The following is a 16,797-nucleotide window of genomic DNA, read 5'->3' on the forward strand; positions in this document are numbered from 1 at the left end:
TTGTACGGATTGAAAAGAGTGTCACGTTATTGGTTTGCGAAACTGTCAAGAGCTTTGCTAAAGTATGGGTTCAAACAGTCATAATCGGGTTACTCTCTCTTCACTATGCACCAGGATGGTGTGCTTCTCAACATTTTAGTTTATGTAGACGACTTGATCATTTCCGAATGCAGGCATATTTTCATTGAACGGTTCAAAGACTGTCTCTACAAGTGTTTCCACATGAACGATTTGGGCTCCTTGAAGTATTTTCTGAGAGTTGAGTTGCCAGGGGTCTGTCACGACCCAACTAGGGGCCGCGACGGGTACCCGGGGCTAGCCACCGAGCACCACTCGCTCTAATACTCATCTTACTCATTTAATGCTCTTTTACTAATTTTATACACGAATTGTAGGAAAATCGTATTTTTATATAGAAACATAAATGCTTTATATACATTTGCCTCTCGGCCATCAAAATAATATATACATATAATAACATCTTGTGAGACCATCTAACCCACACTGCGTATCTACGAGCCTCTACTGACATACTAAACATATAGACGGAACAAGACTCTGTCGTGTCCAAAATGTACATATATACCAAAAAGGGGAATCATAAGCACCTCCGAACAATGGAGTGCTCTCAATCGGCTGACAGCTACGAAGAATCTGGATCAAGCTCACCTCCCTGTCTACCTGTGGGCATGAACACAGCGTCCAAAGAAAACGGACGTCAGTACGAATGTTGTACTGAGTATGAGAGGCATAAACAATGAAGAAAGACAACAATAATATAATGAGAACATCAATATGAACATCTGGATCTGAATGGCAATCATAATAGAAGTGATGCATGATGTCTTACTCATACTCATCATCATATCATATATGCATAACATGTAAGCTGCCCGTCCATATCGGAACGGTGTGATAATCAATAACATTAGCCCGCGTCCAGGCCTCCCGCGTCCGAGGTATCATCTCATGCCGCCCACTAGTGGTGTCTGCCCATGCCAACTGGTCATGGTGTATCCATATAGCTGCCCGCCTTAGCGGTGACTGCCCGGCCAACTAAGCCCGGTGTAATATGATTATGACATGCTCATCATAAAATACTTGTAATCATATGCTTATCATAATATGCTTATCATAATACATGCATAAGGCTTATGAACAACTTTACTCTACCGGGGTGACGTAAGGTCGTGATCCCCCGATTTTATTATGGAACAATCATCGACATCCTGCCTCACCTCGAAGGAATTGGCATATGAGGTGAGTGTAAGCGATAAATAACGTCATTAGACTTTCTATACTTTAACTCATTAACTTGTGTAGCTAATTATAGACATAGGCTCATGGATAAGACAAAAGTTACGCTATAGGATTCATGCCATTGGAAAGAAGGGACTAGCCTCACATACCTTTGATGTTTAGCTAAACTATCGTTCACTTGTTCTCCTTTGATATCACGTCGTTACCTTCACGAGAGAATTTGGACTAATGTTAGTTAATCGGTTATAAAAACGCATCGTTGTTTCTAGGGAAAATTAGGCAGCATTTCCTTTGTCTCTACTACTTTTCCCATGTTCTATTTCAACTCCCAAACATTTACAACAACACTCGTAATATTTCAAGCAACAATCATCATTTATATACTTTAAGCAAAATCCACAATTTCTCTCCAATTCTTTCACATTTATGGTTTTAGCCCGTTATCGCATTTCCTTGTATTTAACACTTATTTCATGACCTAAACATCATTTACAACGTATTCATAATCATAGCACGCCAACATTTATGATCCAACCTAGCTATCACCCAGCTATGGCACTATTCACTCAGTAATGGCCCAATTACTATGTCCTTCTACAATTCAAGTAATTTAGCCTTTCAATGTCTTAAACAACATGGTATAGTTGTGAAACTTACCTTAGATAATGGTGGAACAAGCCTTGAATGAGAATACTCCTTTAGCACCAAAATCCTACTCCACCTCTTTTGGGATTTCTTGGTTTGGATGGACTTCACTTGAGTTTTACACCCTTGATTTCATGAATTTCATGTAGTTGATCATTAATTTCTCTTTGATTCTTGTGGATGAAATGTTTAGAATGTTCTAGAGGTCTCTTGAGTTGTGTAGGTGGGAAATGAAATGAAATGAAAGAGAAGGGTCCCTTATAATAATCACCAAATCTGATTTTTAATGAACAGTCGTCGGGTGTACAGTGGTCATAGAACCACAGTTTACGGACCGTATACTAGTTTACGAGCCGTATAACGTGGTCATATTTAAGCATTATTAAAAACAGAAAGGTTTGGCTGAAGAGCATGGCAGTTTACGGGCCGTATTTTGATTTACGATCCGTATTCTGGGTCGTATTTTACCATTTCAACACTTAACAGAAAGTTGAAATTTTTGGAAGGCTGGAGGACGATGGCAATTTACGGTCCGTAAATCACTTTACGGGCCGTATTTTGTTTTACGACCACTGGGTCAAGTGCGATCCTGCAACTTTTCATGGTTCATTCACGGGGAAATTTTCGAGGTGTAACAGGGTCCTACTGGGATATTCCTGTGTCAACGAAAGTATGCCTTGGACATAATCTTTGAGACCGGATTGTTGGGAGCTAAACCCATCAGCACTCCCATAGCAAAAAATCACAATTTGGCACTAGCCGGTGGAGCCAATTTGGTAGATCCTGAACCATGCCATCTATTGATCGGGAGACTCATATATCTCTATTCCACCCGCTAGAGTTATCATATTGCATTCATTTTCTCTCTCAATTCATGCAACAATCAAAAGAAGCACACTGGGATGCAACTCTCCCGGTGCTGTGTTATTTGAAGAAAAACTCGGGATAAGGAATAACGATGAGGAAGTATTGTGACCTTCATTTGTACGGATGTTGCGATTCAAACTGGACAGGATGCTTGCTAACCCGGAAGTCACTTATAGGGTGGTTTATCTAGCTCGAGAATTTGCCTGTGTCTGAAAAAATCAAAAAGCAACATATTGTCTCCTGCTCTTCAGCGGAGGCAGAATACAGATCGATGGCAATGACGATCTGTGAATTGAAATGGTTGAAAGGAATTTTGCAGAGTTGGAGAGTCGAACACAAATGTAACACTCCGCGAATTCAGGTTAGGTGTGAACGTGTTAAATGAGTGTTAATGTGACATTTTAGCCATATGAAGTCTCATCGGGATGAGTTTGGGGGGAAATAGTTGTCTCGAAATCAAGAAGGATGGTGAGGTGCTAAGATTCGATAGAATCTGGTAAGTTTTCAATAGGTCTATCTTCCATTGTGATTTCGTAAAAATCCGTTTGGAATTTGAGAAAACTTAGACATGAAAGTTGTAACCCTTTGAAATACCTTTTCAACGATACATTGTTTAGCTCAAACAGAGCTCTATGCTACGAGTTATGCCCGTTTTACTGAATTTTATTGGCAAAGTCAAAAAACGTGAAATTTTGACTAAGTGTGAAATGGACCTAGGAGCTCGTTGAGCTCAACTCATAGAAAAACATAGTCAGGCCATAGGGTTATCTCAGCGAGATGTAGTGACCAAAATGAGAAAATTCCTGAAATTTTTCTAAGTACATTTTGGACAGGTGAGCTCGCTGAGGTAAGCTCATAGCACAACATAATCATGCCATAGGCTTAGCTTAGCAAGCCAGGGGGTCCAAAATGCTCCATCCTATAAATTCAACACTTAACTCAAAAATTCATTTGTCAGATATTCCAACTACGTAGAAAACCCCTCAAGGATGATTTTACCTCCCTTAACCCCCCCCCCCCCCCCCCCAACCCCAACAACTAAGGTAAGAACATCTCTACTATTCTTAATCAATCCTATCACTAAATACGTTATTCTTAACATGATTGTTAAACGAAAACATAGGATTTCCAAAGTAATCCTTCTCAAGTGATTCGAGCTAGGGTTTTTGGTGTTCTTCATCAAGAAAGCAAACTAGTTCATTAGATTGGAGCATTTACAGGTATGTAGGGCTTCTATCCACGCATGGGAACATCCTTGTTTTTTCCCACGCTATGTTTGATTCATGAACCACGTTTTCCCTCAGATTTCTAGGGCATTTGATCTCAATTCATGATAAAACCTAGATACATGTTCTTATGAAATTATATACAATATATGTCAGGTTCAAACATGTTTCAGTATTTACATTCATGAATGACATTTTGATTTCCATAAATCTGTCTGTAATCCATGTAAACTCATGATTTGAAGTCCATGAGTACTTAATTTCAAGTCATGACCCCATGTTACTCTACTCCAAGGATTTTACATGTTTTTCATGTCTCATGAAAATAAATTTGATATATATATATATATATATATATATATATATATATAGACATACACACACACATACATATACATACAAGTCATGTTTACGAAATTCATGGGTTCTCAGATACAAGTCCCGAACCAATATTACTCCATTCTATGAATTTATATGTTTCCACATTTCATACAAGCTATATTATATATCTATATACATGTTAGATTATATATACAAATCATGTTTACAAGTCATGGTCTTTCCAACCAACCATGTTCATGTTCATGTTTTTGGGAGTAACACAAATTACTGAGAAGGTTTAATACCTGAAACTACGTATGCCAACGTAGGATAAGGATTGCTCCACCTAATTAGGACGATTCCTTCATGTTACCCATTGCGGGATATTTTATGGATCCATTCATGTCATGTTCATGTCTCGTACCCCGGCAAGGTACGGGATGGCTTAGCTGATCGGGCAGAGATCAGACGTCACGAGCTCAAGTGTTGGTTTCATGCCAGTTATACTAAGTCTCTCCCACTTAAAATGTTTTACTCGTGTTACAGCTTGATCATGCCAGATCATGATCATGTACAGGTTTCAGTTACATTTTACAGTTTACAGTTTCAATTATAGCTTACAGCCTCAGTTACAGTCTATAATTACAATTTCAGTTTCGATTACTTCATGTATTCTTGTTATTGATTTGGGTTTCCCATTCCCCGAGCACCCCACTTACCATTGTTTCATTCAATTGTTTTACGTACAAGTACAATTCCAGTGTACTTACGTCCCTATTGCCCAGGGCCTGCATTTCACGATGTTGACACTGATTTACAGGACGACAAAACTGCACGTTAGGATTCACGCGTATCAACTATTTGGTAAGCCCTACTTCCTTCCGGGCATTATCTTTATTTTCATTAGTCTTGTTATGTTAGACAGTCAGGTATGCTGGTGAGCTCAACTCATAGCACAATATAGTTAGGCCATAGGCTTACCTCCAATTGTCTATCTAAAATCGAACTACTCGTGTTAGAGTAGGAGATTAGTGTACTATTTGTTCAGGCACTATGCAGTATGACATAATTTCCCTTGTAAGACATAAGAACCCGAGCGTGCTAGAACTTGAACTATGAGGCACCACAATGGGGTCCAGGAGATCAAGCTGGGATCGTCCGTCATACTGATCATATGGTGACATATTCAAAATTAGAATACCCCAAAAAGGGGAGAAAAAAAAAAGGCATCTTCTAGAAAATTTACAAATACTGTGTTGAGTAAAGATTTTAGTGTTTACCTATTTGAGTTTCGCGTATTGCTTTAGAAAAGAAAGAAAGAAGATTTTTAGAAAGTTACAAGAAATATTTTCACTCAGATTCTTTAACGACATGCTTTTATAGCAACAATGACATCATTCTATATTTAAAAATAATTGAACTTTAAAATTAAAATGCTCATTTTATCTTTAACAAAAACGAAAATCTCATGACATGCCAAAAACCACAAATTTCATAATTCCAATTATGCTGTATTAATTGAAACGGAAAAGGTACTAATAAAAATTAATTGGTGAAAAGTTTGTGGCAATGGAAAAAAAAAAAAAAAAAACAAGTTGTCAAGGAATTATGGTATTGCATCAAGTTATGGACAATATAAGCAAGAAAACAGTACTCTACCTATCACTTCACATCGAACTTCTAAATCATGAATATTTGAAACCCCTTCCCTCCACCCCCACCCCACCAAAAAAAAAAAAAAACAGAAAAACTATATACCTAAACAATATGACTGAAAAAAAAAAAAAAAAAAAACAATATGACTGGAAAGTCCAAGCAGAAGGACTCAAAAATAAAATTAACCAACCTCAATCGCATATTCATATTCTCTTTCTACCCCATCTCGGATGAGATAAGATAACTGAGGTTCTTACACGTGGCACCACCATTGTGGTCACAAAAAAATTGCAACCTTTCATATGTGGATATTAAGTTATTGTAAAATGTATCAAGAACCACATAATCCAATGGTTTAGCTTTCATCCAAGTTGATTTTTGTCCCGTTAGATATTGTGAAATATGTGAAACCTTATCATTAGGATTATATAAAGGGTGGTGTGTAACTATGCAATGACCATCACAAAAGGTTCATTGAAAAAAAGCAAAAGGTTGAAGAAGAAATTCTTCTAGCAATGGCTTCCTCTATGATTTCCTCTGCAGCTGTTGCCACCAGAACCAACGTTGCTCAAACCAACATGGTTGCACCTTTCACTGGCCTAAAATCTGCTGTTTCTTTCCCTGTTTCAAGGAAGCAAAACCTTGACATCACTTCCATTGCTAGCAATGGTGGAAGAGTCCAGTGCATGCAGGTAACTGCTCGATATATACGCTGGCAGTATAAAGAATACTTTTTAGTTTGTTGTAGCAAGTAACTTGTCTTATTTTTCAACTTACTAGTCTCAATTCTTATGAACAAGTTGCATATTAGTTATCTTTTAGGTAATCTGATAGTGTATCGAAGTTAAGATCCAATTGCAATTGCTTAATTTGCATTTCATTCGAACAAATTACTAATCTGTCGTAATAAGTTACCTGCCTTATTTTGTAACTTACTACTCTTCATTTTTATGAACGGTTATCAATCTTTTAGGTAATTTGATAGTTGTGAATATTTTTTACACAGTCGGTGTACCTTAGTCTGTCGTAAGAAGTTGCCTGTCTTATTTTCAACTTAGTTATCTTAGTTTTTATGGTTAGTTATCAATCTTTTAGGTCATCTAATAGTGAAGGGTTTCTTTTATAAGTTAAGATCCAATTGTTGTGCCTTCTTTTGAGAAAAAGTTGCAGTATGTTATACACATGGGGAAGACAAAATAGTGTATCCTATATATAGTCTCAAAGTTCAGAAGTCGAAGGAAATTCATGATCTAGAGTCTGTGAATTTGGAATAATTATAATCTTGTTATGCCTATACATTTTAATCTTTACATAGTTCGAGTTGAAAACACATAACTTGTCCAAAATTCGTGGCAGATCTAAAGTTTTAAATTAATAGGTTGGACCACTAAACCTTTGAATAATTTGTGATAAAGTGTGAATTTAAACAATATTTATTTGGAAAAAAATTCATGACATAGTGGGTATTACTGCATTCTGAGTTATATTTGTACTAATAATTGTGTTACTTAAAATTCTTTGGTTGTGGAGTATAGGTGTGGCCACCAATTAACATGAAGAAGTACGAGACTCTCTCATACCTTCCTGACTTGTCAGACGAGCAACTGCTCAAGGAAATTGAGTACCTTTTGAAAAATGGATGGGTTCCTTGTTTGGAATTCGAGACTGAGGTGAATATCCATTAAGAAATGATACATTTTTATATTTAAATATAATTTAATTTAAATCTTTAATGTGTTTTTTCTTATGTGCAGCACGGATTTGTCTACCGTGAGAACAACAAGACACCAGGATACTATGATGGCAGGTCAGTAGCAGATGCACAGTTTAAAATGATTGGTTCAATTTGAACTGACAATTTTTTCAGTTACATCATAGATATAGATATGTGTGAAATCATAAAATTGGTATAAATATGTTTTGAACCCAAGTTCTCGAAAAACTCATAGAACTCGGAACTTCACCAGTATACTATGATGACAGGCTAGTAGCGAATGAATATTTAAAATGATTGTTTCAATTAACCCGTGCTTTTTTAGTTAAATTTTAGATATATGTGTGAAAATCTTGGAAATTAGTATAAATATAGTGTTTTCAAAGAATTTAGAGAACTCTGAACATTTTAAAAGTTAAAATTCTGAATCCGCTTATGTGGCAGGTACTGGACAATGTGGAAGTTGCCCATGTTTGGGTGCACTGATGCCACCCAGGTCTTGGCTGAGGTCGGAGAGGCCAAGAAGGCTTACCCACAGGCCTGGATCAGAATTATCGGATTCGACAACGTTCGTCAAGTGCAGTGCATCAGTTTCATTGCCTACAAGCCAGAAGGCTACTAAGTTTCATATTAGGAACAACTTACCCTAATTGTCTTCTTTTAGGGGTAGTTTGTTTTTGAATGGTACTTAGGTTCTTTTTTCCTAATTTGTCCACAAAACAGTTTATGTTTTCCATAATTTCTATTCGGTGTATGTATGTTTTTTGGATTCCAGCCAAGTTATGAGGACCTAATAATATGATGATTTGGTGCTTTGTTTGTAAATTTTGTTGTTTTAGATTCTTGTGGCTTATATGAATTTGTTCTTGATAATATCTCCAATCCTAAATGCAAATGGTCCACACCTGCAAAAGAAGCACACTAACCGCCACCCCCCCCCCCCCCCCTGCCCCCAAAGCCAACAGCCCTTTAAGATTGTGAAAGTTAATCGATTTCATTTGGATTCCCAAAAATCATTGATTCTTTCTTCTGCTTCTACTTCCTACTTATAGTTTGTTTGGTCAAGTTTCTCAAAAGACAAAGTGCTTATATTAATAAATTGAGGTATTCAGTCAAGCTTTTAGAAAAAATCTAAGTGTTTTCGAGTAATAACTTAAGTTATTTTTCAAAAGCTGAAAAAAATATCCCTAGAAGCACTTTCAGAAAGTTTGCCCAAACACAAATTGGTGTTCGAATATTCGCAAAAGTGCTTTTCAAATTGGAAAAGGGCCAAAATTATCCCTGAACTTTGAAAAATAGTTCATCCATACCCTTCGTTATACTTTAGGGTCAATTATACCCTTACCGTAATACTATGGGGTCAATTATACCCTTATGTCTAACAGCTGCCACGTGGCATCATCCCAGCCCTTCAAAATTATTTTCCCCTCAAATAATTTTTTACCCACTAAAATAACCCAACCCGACCCAATATTTTTTTTCCAGCCAAACTGATATGGACCCAACCCAATACCCCTTGGCTGGAAAGAAAAAAAAAATCGGGTCGGGTTGGGTTATTTTAGTGGGTAAAAAATTAATTGAGGGGAAAATAATTTTGAAGGGATGGGATGATGCCACGTGACAGCTGTTAAACATAAGGGTATAATTGACTTCATAGTATCACGGTAAGGGTATAATTTGCCCTAAAGTATAACGAAGGATATGAATGAACTATTTCCCAAAGTTCAGGGGTAATTTTAGCCCTTTTTCGTTTTCAAATTGTTAGCGAATTACAAATTGTTACTCACCTAAAAACATTTTTCGAAATAAGCAGATGTTGAAAACTTAACCAAACAGACTACTCCTGTTAGAAAAGGACAATGTTGGCACTCTCGAGGCAATATCTTTCGCTACTGAATTATCTCAAACTTTTCTGGGCCACAATTGTACAAACTGGAGATAAAAGGGATAGGATTTCAAATATTTTCAAAGGAAATACTCCTACAAGATTATACTATTTGAGAACACTACAAGCTTACCTCAAAAAGTGATGTTGGAAAAGAGGAATCCTCCAACTTATGTGAACATACTTGCATAACTAATAGACATATAAGAAATCAAAATATCTTCATCAAGTCTATAAAACAGAAACCACCAAGACAAAGGCTATAAGAAAAATCAAACTCAAATCACAACCTCCTATTCCAAATTTCACATATATACAATACTACTACTTTTCAAATTATCAAAAATTTGGGGCACCAAAATCGATGGAGTGCATTTTTACAGATGCACCCAAGCAAAATTATCAACTCTCAACCACCTTATTTTAATTAACTTGTGCGAAAGAGCCACATCTTTGCACAATAATATTAAAGCAAAACCAAAACTTTACCCTAATTCTCCAAAAAAATGTTCTTCTTTTCTAGTCAGACATTCTATATACATAGTTCAGCTGTCAAGATTCCTTTATATACTGTTTAGTAAGGAAGATTTACGCCATAGCAGCCATGCGAGAGTTTCGGCAGTCAAAGCCCTCTACTCTATTTGGTGACTGATTTTTCCCAAGTCTTGCCCTTGCACACCTGCCTTTACAACTTGATGATGGAGACGGTGAAGATGAAGTCGATGGACTTGGTGATGAAGATACACGGGGTTGCTTTTCGTTTGCGAATTGAGCATCATGGATTAATGGATTCATAGCTCTACAAGGAGGTGAACCAGAGAAGAAAGGAGGGGATGATGACAAATCGGATGCATATTGTGTTGCAGCTATGCCGTCCTGTTTAGACCATGAAGATCATTTTAACAAATGGCAGTTTGAATCAGTGGAATGTTTTATAACTTGTTAGTAAACAGTTGACACACTTTGAGATAGAGCGACAAAGAAACACAGCTATACATGTACACAGAGCCGGAGCCAAGAAGGGCTGATCCGAACCCCTTCAGCGAAAAATTACACTGTATATATATGGTTAAAATTATTTTTTTATGTGTATATAGTAGATGTTGAACCCCCTTTGGCTTCTCCGTGTGTTTACTTTTTCATATTTTGAACCCCCTTAGTTGAGATCCTGGTCCGCCACCGCATGTACATAGGTCTCCAGGTAAATTTAATTTAACAGTTGAATGTGACCAGTAAAACAGTCAAAACAACAGTCCATATTAACTAAACCAATGTACTACAGATAACATAATACTAGTCCACGTAAGTCTTTTTTTTTTTTTTAATAATCGCGTCCAGACCAGTTTGCGCGCACCACAGCTAGTTCCATGGGATACCTGCTATTTCCCACCAGCAACAGGTATCTGGTAACTTTCTCCACCAAAGCTAGGACAGATGGGAAGATATCACCTAGTGTTTTGTCTCTGATGGATTTGAATGAGACCTCATGGTTCTCAATCATTAACCACCACATAAGTCATATTAGCTACTTGCATTTCCAAATATCGTTAAACAACGCAGAAAAGAACAATAACCAACAAATACAATCTTTTCTACCTTGTTTAATTGGTATAAGCTAAAAAAATGACTTCAACCGAACATCTATTACCTTTCTATTTTTCTGTTCATTTGGCCTGCTCAAAAATATGTGGCATATGATTAAATCATAGTAACCCGTAGAAGAAAACTCATGATTTGGGATTAAATTATGCTTCATGAAGAAAATATCCAAAACCATAATTGTATTTCCAGCAGGCTCCTTTCAGAAATATTTTTCTAGGGTGCATTTAGTGTTGATATTAAGATGCTTAAAAGGAGGATGAAGTAAAAGATAATGTATGGAATAATGGGGCCAAGCTTAGCTGGCTGATAGGAAATTGATATGTACTAGGGAATGGGATAAACAGAAAGACAAGAACATTGCAATTATTTGACAATTATCATTTGGTTGGGATTCTCAACTACCCTCAACTTCCAATTTGTCTCATTAAAAACCCGTATGACCTACTCCTATGGATTGAACACTTAAACATTACTTGACACCTTTAAATCACTTAAGAATCAAAGCTACTTCGCGCGCGGGGTTTTGGGGGGGGGGGGGGTGCGTTGCGGGGAATCTTGAGTCCATAAACTTTAAATCTTGGCTCCGCCTTTGACCAAGATCCCCTTCTAGTAGGCTAACTAATTGCACGACTACCTTCATTGAGCTACTAGAATCACACGTCAATTTTCAGCTTTGCACGAGGCTCATGCTCATGGATGCCACTCACATAGCGTTTGAGCTTCATAATTGAGGATGATAGCATGTACGTGGATATCGAGCATGTAATATTATGTAGCTTGGAGTTCTACACACTCTGCCATTGATGAGGATGATATTCATATTGACAATATGCAAATATGCTCGACTAACTCAAACAATGTGTAAAAGCCCTTCATGCACATTTCGCCTTAGATTCTAAACTTTGACAAACAACAAAATGTTGACATATAATTGCACGCAGAAAAGCTATAACTGCTAAGTTCCATGCCTTAGTAGTTATGTCAATCCCTATAGAGAAAATATAGTTCTAATCAATCAACTAATTAGCCTGAATCCCCAAACGAGATGGGGATTGGCTACAAGAATCCTCTGCATCTATTATGCTCTATTCATGTTGAATCTAAAGGTCTCCACCTCATGGAGAATTTAATATTCAAAAGTTCATCATAGTTACTCTCTTTCTTCACCATCAATCGAATCACTATTACCGACCCAAACTATTATACGTTGACCGTCATTCTACCACAACCCTCCACGTTTAAAAATCCTCCTTTTTTGTTTTTTGGCAGCATGTCACATATTCATCATACATAAAGAGAAAAAAAATACAAAACTATCTTAAGGAGTTAAAACATCAATAAAAATTCACTTCATTGTGCTTTGGCGATAAATGTGAACAGAAAATTTACCTCTTTGAGAATGAGATCAATAAGTTCTGCTCCACCTTTTGAAATAAAGGCCTCAGCTTGATTTCTTTTCCATCATCAAAACCCCAAAATCAAAAAACAATAAACAAAAGTAAGAACACATTAAACAGAGGATCATCAACATTAATATGTATTTGGGAATTCGTAAAAATAAAAAATAAAAAAAGAAGACCCATTAAACAGGGGATCATCAACACTAATATGTATTTGGAAATTCGTGAAGAACTTGCAACAAAAAAAAAAAAGAAAAAAGAAGACCCATTAAACAGAAGACCATTAACATTAATGGGTCATTAAAATCTTGCCAAATTGGCATTACAAGGATTAGAAACCAATGGCATTACAAGGATTAGAAACCAACAAAAACAAAAAGTAAGAAGACCCATTAAAGAGAGGATCATCAACATTAATGGGTCATTAAAATCTTGAAAAATTGGCATTACAAGGATTAGAAACCAAAAGGGGCAGCCCGGTGCACTAAAACTCCCGCTATGTGCAGCCTTACCCAGCATTGTTGCAAGAAGCTGTTTTCACAGCTCGAACCTGTGACCTCCTGGTCACTGGAGGCAACTTTACCAATTACGCTAAGGTCCCTTCAAGGATTAGAAACAAAAACAAAAACAAAAAAGAAAGAAGACCCATTAAACACAGGATCATCAACATTAATGGGTCACTAAAATCTTGAAAACTTAGGCATTACAAGGATTAGACATGGTCAAAGTACCTAGGGCATGCAATTAGAATGGCTATTGAGATCAACAAAACAACAAGACAAAAAGCAAATGAGTCAACAAATAGTAATATACATTGAACCCATAAAACAGAGGATCATCAACATAAATAGGTCATTAAAATCTTGACAAATTGGCATTCCAAGGATTAGAAACCAACAAAAAACAAAAACAAAAAGTACGTGTGTTGCTGGTGGGAGGTGGTGAGAGGTATCTCGTGGAATTAGTCAAGGCGCACGCTTGCTAGGCCCGAACACCATGATTATCAAAAAGAAAATCTTGACTAATTGGAGACATTACAAAAGATTAGAAACCAACAAAAACAAAAATAAAAAAGTACGTGTTGTTGGTGGGTGGTGGTGGCAGGTATCTCGTGGAATTAGTCAAGGCGCACGCATGCTAGCCCGAACACCACAATTATCACAAAGAAAATCTTGACTAATTTGGCAGTACAAGGAGTAGAAACCAACAAAAATAAAAACAAAAAAAGTGTGTTGCCGGCGAGAGATGACAGGTATCTCGTGAAATTAGTCAAGGCGCTCGCATGCTAGCCTGAACACCACCATTATCCCAAAGAAAATCTTGACTAATTGGCATTAAAAGGATTAGAAACCAACAAAAAAACAAAAACGAAAAAGTACGTGTTGCTGGTGAGAGGTGGTGGTAGGTATGTCGTGGAATTAATTAAGGTGCATGCAAACTAACCCGAACACAACTATTATCACAACGAAAATCTTGACTAATTGGAGACATTACAAAGGATTAGAAATTACCTTAAAGGAATGCAGTTAGAATAGCTATTGTGATCTCCAAGCCTTCGAGGTTTGGGACAAATAAGCGAACCCATAATCGGATTATTACCGCAATTCATTTACGGTGAATCGGTTACAACCCAATAATTATTCAGTCCGCACCAAGGGAACGGCAAAGCCCCATAAAGGTAGCTGGATAAATACCTATATAATATTCTCTTCCTACAATTATGGCAAATATGCCTACTTTCCTTAGAACAAAAAAATAGAAACTCCTTATATAGGATGCCTATTCCTTTCATTCCATATTTGTAGGACTAATATTTACCTCCTCCCAATCCCATTATAGTTTAATTTTAGGGAAAAATACACTTTATATTTATTGAGAAAGAATATTTATCCGATTTAGGCTAGGTTTTTCCTTAATTACCCGGTTTAGCTTATTTTTTCCTTTAAATACCTCTTATACAATATTATACACTTTTATACAAGATGAACACATTATATGTTGTAAATATATAATATTGTATAATGTTTATATAATATTGTATAGTATATCGTGCGTAAGTACGGTTGCAAATTTAAAATGTTGGTTATGCAAATATAAACTGAAAATATGACTATGTAATTGTAACATATTATGTGTTGTAAAAATCTCTTCTTTCTTTTATTTTTTATAGTAGATTGTTTATTTCAAATAACATAATGTAATCTTAACAGTTAAAAATTAAAATATGAAAGTATATTTAAGTGATAATACATATTGTAGACACATGTCTTACATTTACTGATTTGATATGAATTTGGAAGCAGTGTTTTAAAAGGTGTTTTCTGGGCGAGCCCCGGGGCAACGCGTACCAAAAACGCATCAAGGCATATTGGCGGGGTGTAAGTATCGTGGGGCATAAGCCCCAACCTTCCGGGTGTTCACCTAGGTGTAAACCCCAACATTCTGGGCGTCCATTTGGAGCGTAAGCCCTGAGAACTTTTTCAAATTTGAGCCAAAGTTGCTTAATAATTTTTTTTTAAAAAAGTTAAATATCCAAAAGTTAACTCATAGTAAATTTTCAAACTAAAAATTTCAAAAAGTCAAAAGTTTTTTCTAATTGTTTATCCTAATTTCATAATCTTTGCTCTTTGTTGTTTACGGAGTAACGGATACACTTTAGACCTTTGTATGTAAAATGCAAACTACAATGCAAAGAGCTTTGTCCTCCAATTCTTACTATGCTTCCATAGTTGTATTTCCCTTCTTTATGCTTTATTTTCTTCAAGATTTTTTTAGCATTCTTCAATTTATCTTTTTCAGGATAGTTTTTTGTTTTAGAATTTCTTTTGATATCACTCTAGTTTAGATAATGTTTTGAAGAATCTATTATGATTATTTGTATTATAATGAGTATTAATTTGTTATCTAGTTTTAGGTTATAAACAATAAATTTATATTATTATCATTCTATCTTTAAATTAATAGAGTGTTATTTTTACAACTCCAATTATATTCATCATAGTCATGTTATTGGTGTAATGCATCTTAACGTCATTTACTTTTTCAGATTTTTTTTTTAATGGTTCATGTACATGCTAGCATGTTATATATATATATATATATATATATATATACACATTTTCCTACTATTTTTTTTTTCAAAAATTAATGTATTCTTTTATTAATTTATAAAATACTAAAAATTAAATACCCACGGATCTTACTCCCCGTGTCTTGGGGCTTACTCCTCGTCAAGGCATATGTGAGCCTCGTCTTACTTCCACGCCTTTTAAAACACTGCTCGGAAGTGGGTAAATTTTTACCTTACTTTATCATGCCATTAGTAAGTTTAGAATAATATTTGGTTTCTAATTTGCATTTAATAGTAATAGTAGATTAAGACCTCATTTGTTTTTATTAAGATTAAGACGTCTGAATCTGAATACACATCTGAATATTAAGGCCTCCCTCCCATTATAGGCTATTTTTATTTATAGAAGATTGTTTATTTCTAGTTAAATAATTAATTTTTTAGTTAAAACAAAGTAAAAATATGTATTATTTCATTTTATTTAAGTGATAAGTGTATATTATGGACACATGTTTTGCTTTTATTGATTTGATGTAATATCGTGTGCTGATAAGTTTTACCCCATTTTAGTACACACATTAGTATGAGTTTAGGATTTTTTTTATTCGTAATTTTATATTTAATAAGAGTAATATAAGAAAATATTTAGAGAAGTAGTAAAAAGTCTAGTCTTAAGGAGAAACGTGACATCAATATAATGGTGTATTTTGCTACTATTGTTGCATTATTTTCATTACATTCACACTGTTAAAGGATCAATTCGGTTTGGTTTAATCGTATTGCTTGTGACCTTAATCTAATAAATTTAATTGATTAATTTGATAAACAAATGGTTGGTTAAATATATTTCCAAATAGATTTGTTCATACGTTCACTGTACGAGTGGAATACTATTTAGTCAAGTAGAAATGTCAACCTAAGAGCGAGGCAAATCGGGAAGGAGTTGAAACTTACGATTCGAAGACCTAGTCAGAAACTACTAGACATCTCGCAAAGCTACTCTCAATGAGGACGTTGAGAATCGTGTTTAAAAATCAAATTATTATGTGAATCGGATTTTACTTGACTGTGAACGGTTCCACCAACCGTGGAGATCACAACAATACAAACTTATAAAGTTACCGTAATTTCATCAAATGAAAACCTTTAGA

At 35.6% G+C, this 16,797-nt stretch overlaps 2 protein-coding genes across 3 annotated transcripts; one reads left to right on the forward strand and one right to left on the reverse strand.

The window, feature by feature from the left end:
- Positions 1 to 6,413: 6,413 nt before the first annotated feature.
- Positions 6,414 to 8,514, forward strand: LOC132618918 (ribulose bisphosphate carboxylase small subunit, chloroplastic-like). Of its 2 annotated transcripts, none has more exons than XM_060333911.1 (4): positions 6,414 to 6,667; positions 7,511 to 7,638; positions 7,730 to 7,782; positions 8,134 to 8,514. In XM_060333911.1, the coding sequence occupies exons 1-4, from the start codon at positions 6,491 to 6,493 to the stop codon at positions 8,337 to 8,339; spliced, it is 564 nt and encodes a 187-aa protein (XP_060189894.1). In that variant the 5' UTR covers positions 6,414 to 6,490; the 3' UTR covers positions 8,340 to 8,514. The 2 variants fall into 2 exon arrangements, with proteins under 2 accessions (XP_060189894.1, XP_060189893.1); XM_060333910.1 differs by having other exon boundaries at positions 6,419 to 6,667; positions 7,511 to 7,645.
- An 839-nt stretch (positions 8,515 to 9,353) lies between these two features.
- LOC132618920 (uncharacterized) lies at positions 9,354 to 14,542 on the reverse strand. Its single transcript, XM_060333913.1, has 3 exons — positions 14,088 to 14,542; positions 12,566 to 12,629; positions 9,354 to 10,450 (listed from the first exon to the last, which is right to left on the reverse strand). The coding sequence occupies exons 1-3, from the start codon at positions 14,183 to 14,185 to the stop codon at positions 10,163 to 10,165; spliced, it is 450 nt and encodes a 149-aa protein (XP_060189896.1). The 5' UTR covers positions 14,186 to 14,542; the 3' UTR covers positions 9,354 to 10,162.
- Positions 14,543 to 16,797: the final 2,255 nt, after the last annotated feature.

The sequence above is a fragment of the Lycium barbarum genome, chromosome 11 (genome assembly GCF_019175385.1).
Source record: "Lycium barbarum isolate Lr01 chromosome 11, ASM1917538v2, whole genome shotgun sequence".
In the NCBI taxonomy this organism is placed as follows: domain Eukaryota; kingdom Viridiplantae; phylum Streptophyta; class Magnoliopsida; order Solanales; family Solanaceae; genus Lycium; species Lycium barbarum.